Below are 11984 nucleotides of genomic sequence, written 5' to 3'. Positions count from 1 at the left end.
ATCCTGCTGAAAGTACCTAGCGTATAACCACATATATATATTTAGTATAGCCCTCCGGGAGGCGAGGGCGATGTTCTGGAAAACAAGACAAAAATGTAAGATTAAAATTAAGATCAAAACATTGAGTACATGGATTTTTCAGAGATAATATGCCAGCAACATGTATTCTACCAATACTTCAGCGTGTGCCCGGGAGATCACAGCGCTACAAAAACATGTTTTGAACTCTGGGTAGTGTAGTTTGGAAGATTTTTGTTGTTGTTGTGATGATAAGTGTGCTATGAACCATGATAACAAAAGCATTATTCCAGTTTTTGCATGGGAAATAACAAAAATGCTAGATTCCCCTTATACCAAAAGACAGACACTTCGTTTCTTGAAAATACTCCATAAGTAATGGCTACAAACAGACTGACGCATGCGTAGTTGAAAATACACATGAACGTAATGCCAATAGCGGAAAACACAACTCGAGTCTGTAGTTCCATTTAACTTAGTAGTATAAAGTAAGCGAAAAGCAGTGGAGAGTGGCTTTGGAAACATTCAGTAAAGAAGAGCCTCTTGCAACGCAAAATAAACTGATTGGGTATGTAACTGCATGACTTGAAGAAGATCAACTCCTGACGCTTGTAAACCAGGGTCACTGTAGTATGAATACATTGAAATGTAAATTGGGTGCATTATTGTCTTTCCTAGGTAGTCTTGCTGATTCTTAGATTCAGAGGACAGTATTTGTATGACGAGAATGGCAATTCGTATTTGGACTGTATCAGCAACGTTCAGCACGGTAAGATCTAAAATCTATCGGTGACGTTCCTTTAAGGCATCTTATTGGCATATTTGATATGTATTCTGTTGTATTCGGTGTATTTTGTGACACAGCGGCAAAGGACACGATCCAAAGCCCTTTGAACATAACAGTACAACATAATCAATACAACAGTGCCTCCTAGTGGTAAGTGGATCGGTGTTGCACATATAGTGGGGTCACTGTCATCCCAGCATCACGCAAGCAGCCACGGTGCAGACGGAGCATCTGAAAGCCGCTTCACGCTTCCTGCACGACATTATAGTACAGAATGCCGAACGCCTCGCTGCCACTCTGCCCGAAAAGTTGTGTGTCTTCTATTTTGTCAACTCAGGATAAGGCCACAACCTGAAGTCCTCCTGCAACATAACCCCAATGACATCTGCATAAGATATAGGAACAATAATGTAATATATATTGGTTTATAAGATATAGGAAGAATAATGTAATATATATATATATATATACACTGCTCAAAAAAATAAAAGGGAACACTTAAACAACACAATGTAACTCCAAGTCAATCACACTTCTGTGAAATCAAACTGTCCACTTAGGAAGCAACACTGATTGACAATAAATTTCACATGCTGTTGTGCAAAGGAATAGACAACAGGTGGAAATTATAGGCAATTAGCAAGACACCCCCAATAAAGCAGTGGTTCTGCAGGTGGTGACCACAGACCACTTCTCAGTTCCTATGCTTCCTCGCTGATGTTTTGGCCACTATTGAATTGCTGGCGGTGCTTTCACTCTAGTGGTAGCATGAGACGGAGTCTACAACCCACACAAGTGGCTCAGGTAGTGCAGCTCATCCAGGATGGCACATCAATGCGAGCTGTGGCAAGAAGGTTTGCTGTGTCTGTCAGCGTAGTGTCCAGAGCATGGGGGCGCTACCAGGAGACAGGCCAGTACATCAGGAGACGTGGAGGAGGCCGTAGGAGGGCAACAACCCAGCAGCAGGACCGCTACCTCCGCATTTGTGCAAGGAGGAGCAGGAGGATCACTGCCAGAGCCCTGCAAAATGACCTCCAGCAGGCCACAAATGTGCATGTGTCTGCTCAAACGGTCAGAAACAGATTCCATGAGGGTTGTATGAGGGCCGACGTCTACAGGTGGGGGTTGTGCTTACAGCCCAACACCGTGCAGGACGTTTGGCATTTGCCAGAGAACACCAATATTGGCAAATTCGCCACTGGTGCCCTGTGCTCTTCACAGATGAAAGCAGGTTCACACTGAGCACGTGACAGACGTGACAGAGTCTGGAGACGCCGTGGAGAACATTCTGCTGCCTGCAACATCCTCCAGCATGACCGGTTTGGCGGTGGGTCAGTCATGGTGTGGGGTGGCATTTCTTTCGGGGGCCGCACAGCCCTCCATGTGCTCGCCAGAGGTAGCCTGACTGCCATTAGGTACCGAGATGAGATCCTCAGACCCCTTGTGAGACCATATGCTGGTGCGATTGGCCCTGGGTTCCTCCTAATGCAAGACTATACTAGACCTCATGTGGCTGGAGTGTGTCAGCAGTTCCTGCAAGAGGAAGGCATTGATGCTAAGGACTGGCCTGCCCGATCCCCAGACCTGAATCCAATTGAGCACATCTGGGACATCATGTCTCGCTCCATCCACCAACGCCACGTTGCACCACAGACTGTCCAGGAGTTGGCGGATGCTTTTGTCCAGGTCTGGGAGGAGATCCCTCAGGAGACCATCCGCCACCTCATCAGGAGCATGCCCAGGCATTGTAGGGAGGTCATACAGGCACGTGGAGGCCACACTACTGAGCCTCATTTTGACTTGTTTTAAGGACATTACATCAAAGTTGGATCAGCCTGTAGTGTGGTTTTCCACTTTAATTTTGAGTGTGACTCCAAATCCAGACCTCCATGGGTTGATACATTTGATTTCCATTGATAATTTTTTTGTGATTTTGTTGTCAGCACATTCAAATATGTAAAGAAAAAAGTATTTAATAAGAATATTTCATTCATTCAGATCTAGGATGTGTTATTTTAGTGTTCCCTTTATTTTTTTGAGCAGTATATATATATGATTGGATTCCAGGTTAGCTCTCCTGACTCCAATTAGCTTTTGGAAAAGTAATTAGCCTAGGGGTTCACATATTTTTTCCAACCTACACTGTGAATGTTTAAATTATGTATTCAATAAAGACAAGAAAAATACAATAATTTGTGTGTTATAAGTTTAAGCACACTGTGCTTGTCTATTGTTGTGACTAAGATGAAGATCAGATCAAATTGTATCACTAATTTATGCAGGGTTCACATTTCTTCTTGCCACTGTGTATACATATATATACATGTATACACAGTGGCAAGAAGAAATGTGAACCCTGCATAAATTAGTGATACAATTTGATCTGATCTTCATCTTAGTCACAACAATAGACAAGCACAGTGTGCTTAAACTTATAACACACAAATTATTGTATTTTTCTTGTCTTTATTGAATACATAATTTAAACATTCACAGTGTAGGTTGGAAAAAATATGTGAACCCCTAGGCTAATTACATTTCCAAAAGCTAATTGGAGTCAGGAGAGCTAACCTGGAATCCAATCAATGAGATGAGATTGGAGATAGCTGCCCTGCCCTATAAAAGAACACACACAACATTTGAGTTTGCTATTCACAAGAAGTATTGCCTGAAGTGAATCATGCCTCAAACAGAAGAGAGCTCAGAAGACCTAAGATTAAGAATTGTTGACTTGCATAAAGCTGGGAAGGGTTACAAAAGTATCTCTAAAAGCCTTGATATTCATCAGTCCACGGTAAGACAAATTGTCTGTGACAAAAGAAAGTTCAGCATTGTTGTTACTCTGCCTAGGAAGTGGCCATCCTGCAAAGATGACTGCAAGAGCACAGCGCAGAATGCTCAATGAGGTTAAGAAGAATCCTAGTGTGTCGGCTAAAGAATTACAGAAATCTCTGGAACGTGCTAACATGTGTGTTGACGAGTCTACGATACGTAAAACACTAAACAAGAATGGTGTTCATGGGAGGACACCACGGAAGAAGCCACTCCTGTCCAAAAAAACACTTCTGCACGTCTGAAGTTTTCAAAAGTGCACCTGGATGTTCCACAGCACTACTGGCTACATATTCTGTGGACAGATGAAACTACAGTTGAGTTGTTTGGAAGGAACATGCAAACCGTTGAGTGGAGTAAGAAAGGCATAGCACACCAACATCAAAACCTCATCCCAACTGTTTGGGGCTGCTTTGCTGCCTCAGGGCTGGACAGCTTGCTATCATCGACGGAAAAATGAATTCCCAAGTTTATCAAGACATTTTGCAGGAGAATGTAAGGCTATATGTCCGCCAGTTGAAGCTAAACAGAAGTTGGGTGATGCAACAGGACAATGACCCAAAATACAGAAGTAAATCAACAGAATGGCTTCAACAGAAGAAAATACACCTTCTGGAGTGGCCAAGTCAGAGTCCTGACCTCAACCTGATATTATATATATTTTTTTAAATGATGTGGCTTGACCTTGACAGCGGTTCACACCAGACATCCTAAGAATATTGCTGAACTGAAACAGTTTTGTAAAGATGAATGGTCCAAAATTCCTCCTGACCGTTGTGCAGGTCTAATCCGCATCTACAGACATTTGATTGAGGTTATTGCTGCCAAAGGAGGGTCAACCAATTATTAAATCCAAGGGTTCACATACTTTTTCCCACCCTACACTGTGAATGTTTACACAGTGTGTTCAATAAGTGGATCAAAAGACATGACAACGTATAATTGTTTGTGTTATTAGTTTAAGCAGACTGTTTGTCTATTGTTGTGACTTAGATGAAGATCAGATCAAATTTGAGGACCAATTTATGCAGACATCCAGGTAATTCCAAAGGGTTCACACACTTTTTCTTGCCGGTGTGTGTATGTCTCCAACAGTTCAGAGGCCAATGATCTAGCATTAACACTTGGAACCCAACATGAAGACATTGTGTTTGACCAGTAAGGTTTCTCAAATATCACACTTTAAACACATACTGTTCTGCTACCTTTTCAAATGCATGTCTCAATAGATTCTCTCTTTAAAAGGTACACCTTCCCTCTTTTCCCCTATCCTCTTCCATATCATGGGCACCTGACTTCGCTTATCGATATGTCCATACAAGTTCTGGAAACTGACAGAACAGAAAGAGTGGCTTTACATGGTGTGCAAGAGGATACATATTGCATGCCTCTATTCTTTGGTGAGTGTGCTATAAAAAGCAGATACTGGCATTACACACCACTTCATTCTCACAGGCCCCTGTAGCAGACACCTGTAGAGGTGTGTAGAGACAACCAACCCAGCCCAGACATATGCAGATACTGTGGAGGACGTGATAGACCAGGTGCACCAACAAGGTCGCAAGCTACAGCAAATACAGTAGTGCGTGGACGAGGAGAACAGAAGTCTACATTTGGACACAGCAGTGTGTAATGCTCATAGTGTAGTAACAGTGTAACAATGCTTATTAGTTGTGTTCTAAATCTATGGGTATACTCTCAATATAGAAATTAACCACAGGTTTCACAGTTTTTCATTAAGTCGTTGCCCAGTCATCTTCTTGCCCAAACGATACTCAACCAAAGTAACAGAGTAGGTACTGCCTCGGAGCATACGATATCAGTGTACTATTATACTGTACCATTCTCTCATCAGCGAAGACTAGGTCCAACAGCCAAATCCTCACGAGTTAGGATCAAGGTCATTGTGCATAATAAAAGCTTTGCTCTGTTGGTATCTCTCTACAGATATGTGTGCTCTGCAAGGGGAGTGTTTGTGGCAGACGAGGTTAAGACAGGTTTTGGGCGTGTGGGGAGTCACTTTTGGGCGTTCCAGCTTCAGGGTGATGACTTCTGCCCTGACATAATGACCAAGGTGATGGGTAACGGGCATCCCCTGGCATGTATGGTAACCATAGTGGAGATAGCTGGGGCCTTCACAGCCAACAAAGTGGAGTACTTTCACACAGTGAGAGACTAGTAGTTGCTGTTACTACCCATTTAAAAAAATGTTACCTTAATTTAACTTGGCAAGTCAGTTAAGAACAAATTCTTATTTACAATGATGACCGACCCTGGGCCAATTGTGTGCCGCCCTATAGAACTCCCAATCACAACCGGTTGTGATACAGCCTGGAATCTAACCAGGGTCTGTAGTGACGCCTCTAGCACTGAGATGCAGTGTCTTAGACCGCTGCACCACTCGGGAGCCCCTATATATATTCTTAGAAAATAAGGTCTAGTGCACAAAAGTGAATTTCCTTTTTTGTTTACTGCACTGCATCTGTGTACACAACCAATAAACCCTGATATGTGCAACTCAAATTAGGAGTCTCATCCCTAATCATGATTTGTGGCTTTCCTGTGACTGCAGTTCGGCAGACACCCAGCGTCAGTGGACGTGATTGAGGACCTGAGTGGGAACTCCTCAAGTTGGCGGACACCTATTGGACCTGCTGACGCAGCTACAGACCTAACATCCAATCATTGGAGACATCCGGCACGAGAATTATGGCCGGAATTGTGTTTAGATAATGACTGTTTTCCTTGGCCCAGGCACTGCTGACGCATGCCAGATCTTACTACACCCGGATAGGTATTTTATATATCAGTTTACCACATTATAGCAATCTGGTGTTCAAAGGCAGTCGAAGACTTTGCACGCAACCATTAGTCATCTGAGCAGGGGAACGCACCCATGGTCTCTATAGTAACCATTGACTACCTACATAAGACCATGCAGCCAACCTTGCATTCTGAGATACTGGCTGAATAGTGGTTGTGTGGGCATGGAGATAGTCACAGAGCTAATGGGCTGATTGTGGGCTTAAGCCTTTTCAAATAAATCTCAACATTACCTTTAAATAAGTGCAAGCAGAAATATCCTTTCCTGTTCAACTGAAAGAGCATATCTGGGTCAGCACAGAAAGCCCCTGGGAGAACAGTCAAGTTTAAGCCTCCCATGTGCTTCAGTGTGGAGAACGCAGAGCTGGTGGCACACCCCATTCTCATTGGCGATTGGAACACAAACCCTGCAGCCTTGAAATGAAGCATATTACAGGGACACTCACATCAGTTTATTACTCACAGGTGATCGGAATGTCCCACAGCTAATCTTGGTCCCCCTAACCTACTGCAGTGTTCTCAGAACTGAAGGAAACTGATACCTTTATCTGCCAACACAATAGATGGGAATAGGGGTTGGACCAGGCCAATGACACTTACTCAACACCAGCAAAGCAGGTACAGTAGAACCTGTTGACAAATATCCCCCCCCCCGGACATCAAAAACTGGACAATGGAGACAGCTAAGGTTTGTACAACCCTGTAGAAATATTTAATTGCATCAGACAGTAAGATTTGGTCACAGTCAGGTAGCGGTGTGGATAGTATCAAGTACTCTAGTAGATGAACTGTTAAAGTGCATTTCAGACATTTGGAATTCGTAAAGGTCCTTGCTATTCAGCATCTGTGGGACATCCCATGGATCCCAGATAATAACCATTTCATAAAGCAGAGCACCAGACCTGGAGCCATCTTGGAGGATGACAGACTGCAGACATAAAAGAAAGCCCATCTCATGGATCCATACCACAATTAAGGCTACAAAGCTAAATGATTTCACCTCTAGAGCTAACACGTGGAATTACTGCACGCTTTTGGTTCTGCATGAAGGACAGAAACAGAGCAATGCATTTCTCTATTAAAACACCATGCACTTTTGCTATGAAATGAAAGCATTTAAAATACCTTCTGACGCTCACATTTATACTTCTGTGAAAATAACCTATGCCCCCACCACATGGTAACTACAGAATAACGAAGTACTAAGAACTCAATGAAGTACTACTGATACAGTAGGAAAGAGATCATGGACATCAACTTGGAATGGACACTGGCCCAGGCAGACTGAAGAGAAGACACTTCCAGCTGATCTTGATAATCGCAACATTGCATGGCAACAGTGACTTTATACACAAGTATCAAAGGACTATTAATGACAAGCATAAGTGGGGTAGGAGTGCACTTACCAGAGGACTACTGTTATCACCTTATCCACCTAGAACCATAGCAAATACTGTAGTTACACTTCAGATCCATAGCGGGGTAAGATCCGCTAGCTCCAAAAGTAAATCGACACGTACGTAGAACGGCTTTCACCCCATTGACCGATTCCCTCTGCCAGCGAAGTATCTGCCACCGCATCCCAAAGAGGCATCCGTACAGAGCGATTTTAACCTTAACCAAGACAAGCCATTTAACAGTACAAATCAGTTAACATTAGGTTTATGAATAATAACAAAAGGATCCACGTGTAATATAAACCAAAAGTTTATTTCTACCAATTTGCCCAAGACACTAGAGGAATGAGTTTCCAGTGAGAGAGGGAAGGCCCTCTTACATTAACAGGCTTACGCTCGGTTGGATTGTATTGTTTGTAACACTAGTAGCCACTTTAAAAATGCAGACAATATGGGAGGGGGGAAAGACTCCTTAAAAGCCAAAAAAACAAATGCTGGTTGTCATCGTCTACTAGCCAACTGCAAACATTCACTAGACAAGCTTACAATGAAACCTTTGATTAGTTTAATCCAGTCGCCTCACCCCACATCTGAAGCCATGCAACTCGCATCAAACACTCAGCATGACAAAAAAAAAAAATTACAAATCTAGAAACACCAACAAAAGTTTATTTGAAAAGCTTACGAAAGCTCTGCTCCTGTTTGTTGGTAAGTCCAGCAGACATGTAAAATACGACCATACAATACATTATTCAAAAAGGTACCAAAAAGTACAGTAAAAATAACACTTCCATCTCTGGAAATGGACACAAAACAATATCAAATAAAAAGTGGAAGTGGCATTTGCTTCCCCAGTTCCTCACTTCATCTGTACATATGCGGCATGAGGCCAAATTTCTGCCAACTCCAAAGGAAAAGCCAGAGCCCATGTTCGCTGTGGCCGGACCATGGGTTTCTTTTTTCTTATTTACTTTAGACCTTAAGAGAGAAACATGGTGCTTACAGTTACTGAGCATATCCAAATGGCATTTAGTATTACACACATGGACACCATGATGTTTATGAACTAGTATTTTTTTTAAACATTACAATCACATTGCTCCAGAGGGGGAGCACATCAAAGGGGACATGACACCTAGCTGCCATACCCAGCACCCCATCAGAAAGGCCCTAATGCTTATGCTGGGGCAACCACCACCTCAACCCTTATTGATCAAGTAGTGTTTGTAGGGATGCATCTTAAAATGGTTGGCACATGGAATGAGTCCATTATTAAAGATTTCCAGACCGTCACCACCCCCCCTCATTAACAAACGTTTGAATGGGATCAGACTAGATGGGAGAAATTTTGTAGTCAAAGGCACAAATGGTTACAGTTAGATTGTCATATCACCATAGATGATGCAAAAATGCATACCTGCACTACATGTGATCAGTATGGCTTGTAGCTACTCTGGTGGCCTCCACGTCTTGGAGTTTTCCCATAGCCTGCATTGCCCTGGTCTGGAGGACAAGAAAGAAAAAGACTGAGTGTCTTCCGTACGACAAGGACCAACAAAGTTTCTCACATTTGTGTTTCGGGTGGTTATCGCTTACTGTAGTCGTAGCCACCCCCATAGCCGTATCCAGCGGAGTAGTCGTAGTTGCCATAGCCTCCGTATCCACCATAGCCTTGCTGTCCACCGTAGCCGTAGCCCTGGTTACCGTAGCCTTGGTTCCAGTAGTTGTTGTAACCACCACCACCACCTTGGTTCCAGTTCTGGCCCTGACCTGAGAAGAACAAATCAATACAGCGACTAGATGCAGTCATACCCAAACTTCTTAGGACTGTGAAGTACAGTTTGCCCAGGTTAAATCAGCACCAGATGTTTGGTGTTAATACTCACCTCCACGACCCCTGCCCCGTCCCCCACCACCACGGCCACCATACTGCTGCTGCTGGTACACCTCTTTGGGCTGGGCTATTTTAATCTCACACTGGAACAGATCGTAACACAAAAACTTAAGTCAGCCACAGAAAAAAACCTTTGCAAAACTCACTGCATGGATTTTCAATGTGAGGGATACATGTTCCCCGAGGAAACCACTAGAAAAATTAAATTTACATGAATCAAAGGCTCCATTTGAAAGTGGGTGGGCAACATTGTACGTCCTTAATGTGTACAAAAAGGGACAGTGCACACGGCTTTGCAGTACATTTGACTGAGATCCATTCTCACCTTGCTTCCACTGACGTTATGGAATTTCTTTTCTAGCACTTTTTTGACAGGAGTTTCATCCTTATACGTGATGAACACGAAGCCCCTTCTCTTTTCTGTTTTTGGATCCTGTGGAAGCTCAATCGTCTCAATCTGCATGTGAAGGGAAGATTAAACAATTACTGTTAACACAGCACCAAAACCACCAAGTCAGTACTACCACACAACCAAAATGTGGATACTATACCTCTCCAAAAGTTCCGAAGTACTCCTGGATAACTTCCTTTTCTGTATCTGGGTTGAGGCCACCTACAAAGATTTTCTTTACAGGCTCCTTCTTCATGGCCATGGCCTTCTTGGGGTCAATCTGTCGCCCATCTAGTCTGTGTTCCTTCTGCTCAAGAACCTTGAAAAGAGGAAGAATAACTAGGAGAATGAAGGGCAAATAGTTGCATAACCACAGGGATGTTGCAGTGCTGTAAAACTTCACATGGAAACACATCGGCATGAAATATGCAGCCCATAAATAGAAGTGACAGAAATGTAATTCCTTACCTTGTCTACACCGGCTGCCTCTTTGAAGAGAATAAAGCCGAAGCCTCTTGACCTGCCTGTCTGCTGGTCCATCTTTATGGTGCAGTCTGTCACCTCACCGAATTTAGAGAAATAATCTTTAAGATCTTTCTTACTTGTGTCCCAGCTAAGTCCGCCAACAAACATTTTCCTAGCAAATAAAAAAATGAACACATTAAATATGGCGATTGATTAACACAAGTGCGCTAAGTGTTACGGAACATAATTTCTGCTGTAGGAAGGCTGAGCCTACTACAGCATGTCCAAAACCATGCACGCCCAACAATTTTAATCAGAAAAACCCCCAATGTGCTAAAATTAACAGATGGTGTATCTTTTCACTGTTCGCGATTGTTTAAACGGGCGAGGGAGTGTTATTTTTACGCCGAATTCGCCCATCCCATAGAGACTAAAGGCCCATCCCCCCTTATCACTGCACATGGCGCCAACAAAGCCAGACGTAACAAAGGAGCGACGCAATCCATTAAGTGCTCTGTCGAGATCGAATACAATATTTCGAAAACATTTCTACACTCACCCCGCGTCCTCCTCGCCTTTGCTGGCGTTGATCTGTCCGCCTTCCCCCTCCGAGGCACCATTTTGTGAATCTTCTCCCTCCCCTTTGCCTTCTCCCTCTAATGCAGTTTTATCTTCTACGCAGGCTTCAGTCTCTGCCTCGCCTTCATTCGGGGCTTCGGTCTCATCAGCGGGCTCGGCTCCGTTAAAATCCTCCTCGCCCTCATGGCCGTTCTCGGATGTTTCCATAAACTGTTGCTCGGTGTCTGACATGTTGTACTAGGATCCCTTGTCCTGCAAAGTGAAACATTGTTATAAAAATGACCTGTTATTATGTAACCCACTCGCCGTACATGCTTCGCCATTATGCTATGCATACAGTCCCTCCATTTTGGCTGGCAAGATTGTCTCCCATACATTTACAGAAAGCCATGTTGCCAGAGTGCAAGCGACGTACGGAAATCGACTCGTCGAATGCGGTTGCAACAAAGTGACAATTCGTACACCCTCTGAAAATAAAGAGCAGCAAATACTGTTTATTAAAAAACAAAAAAAACAAATGTATCGCACAGATAAACCGCTAGCATGAACCATAGTATGACACCGTTACGTAATGCTAAGGCTGCACGACCTAAGGCTTTACTACTTAAATAGTACACTTACATAAAAACCGAAAACATTTACGGTACTTACACAAATAAAATAAGTTGAAAATAATCTCTCCAAATCGCCTAGTGACAAGACAACCAGCAAACGCTCTCCAAGATGGATTCTTCCATACGACGCCAAGCCGTCGTTGGTTTTATAGTACCGGTAAAAAAAAACGACCTTTCATTTAGG

The 11984-nt window shown here is 43.3% G+C and overlaps 1 protein-coding gene and 1 long non-coding RNA gene across 6 annotated transcripts; one reads left to right on the top strand and one right to left on the bottom strand.

The window, feature by feature from the left end:
• The first annotated feature begins 270 nt into the window (after positions 1 to 270).
• Positions 271 to 10390, top strand: LOC112256075. Of its 3 annotated transcripts, XR_002954365.2 has the most exons (5): positions 271 to 586; positions 697 to 787; positions 4733 to 4795; positions 4960 to 5037; positions 6210 to 10390. It is a non-coding gene; the product is annotated as an uncharacterized LOC112256075 (long non-coding RNA). The 3 variants fall into 3 exon arrangements; XR_002954367.2 differs by lacking the exon at positions 4960 to 5037 and having other exon boundaries at positions 282 to 586; XR_002954366.2 differs by lacking the exons at positions 4733 to 4795; positions 4960 to 5037 and having other exon boundaries at positions 319 to 586.
• Positions 8152 to 11984, bottom strand: LOC112256074 (heterogeneous nuclear ribonucleoprotein A/B). Of its 3 annotated transcripts, none has more exons than XM_024429036.2 (10): positions 11838 to 11934; positions 11562 to 11653; positions 11167 to 11438; positions 10611 to 10779; positions 10303 to 10461; positions 10077 to 10208; positions 9744 to 9834; positions 9454 to 9627; positions 9275 to 9360; positions 8152 to 8835 (listed from the first exon to the last, which is right to left on the bottom strand). In XM_024429036.2, exons 3-9 carry the CDS (start codon positions 11415 to 11417, stop codon positions 9290 to 9292), a joined length of 1047 nt encoding a protein of 348 aa, XP_024284804.1. In that variant the 5' UTR covers positions 11418 to 11438; positions 11562 to 11653; positions 11838 to 11934; the 3' UTR covers positions 8152 to 8835; positions 9275 to 9289. The 3 variants fall into 3 exon arrangements, with proteins under 3 accessions (XP_024284804.1, XP_024284803.1, XP_024284802.1); XM_024429035.2 differs by having other exon boundaries at positions 11602 to 11653; XM_024429034.2 differs by lacking the exon at positions 11562 to 11653 and having other exon boundaries at positions 11838 to 11984.

Source organism: Oncorhynchus tshawytscha, linkage group LG08 (assembly GCF_018296145.1).
Source record: "Oncorhynchus tshawytscha isolate Ot180627B linkage group LG08, Otsh_v2.0, whole genome shotgun sequence".
In the NCBI taxonomy this organism is placed as follows: Eukaryota; Metazoa; Chordata; class Actinopteri; order Salmoniformes; family Salmonidae; genus Oncorhynchus; species Oncorhynchus tshawytscha.
This window is presented reverse-complemented; position numbering and strand designations above follow the sequence as displayed.

Coding starts and splice junctions, on each gene's coding strand:
- LOC112256074 (XM_024429034.2), bottom strand. CDS start 11,417: ATGTCAGACACCGAGCAACAGTTTATGGAAACATCCGAGAACGGCCAT. Junction 10,780..11,166: donor AAAGGCGAGGAGGACGCGGG/GTGAGTGTAGAA, acceptor TTTATTTGCTAG/GAAAATGTTTGTTGGCGGAC. Junction 10,462..10,610: donor AGGCAGCCGGTGTAGACAAG/GTAAGGAATTAC, acceptor CCTCTTTTCAAG/GTTCTTGAGCAGAAGGAACA.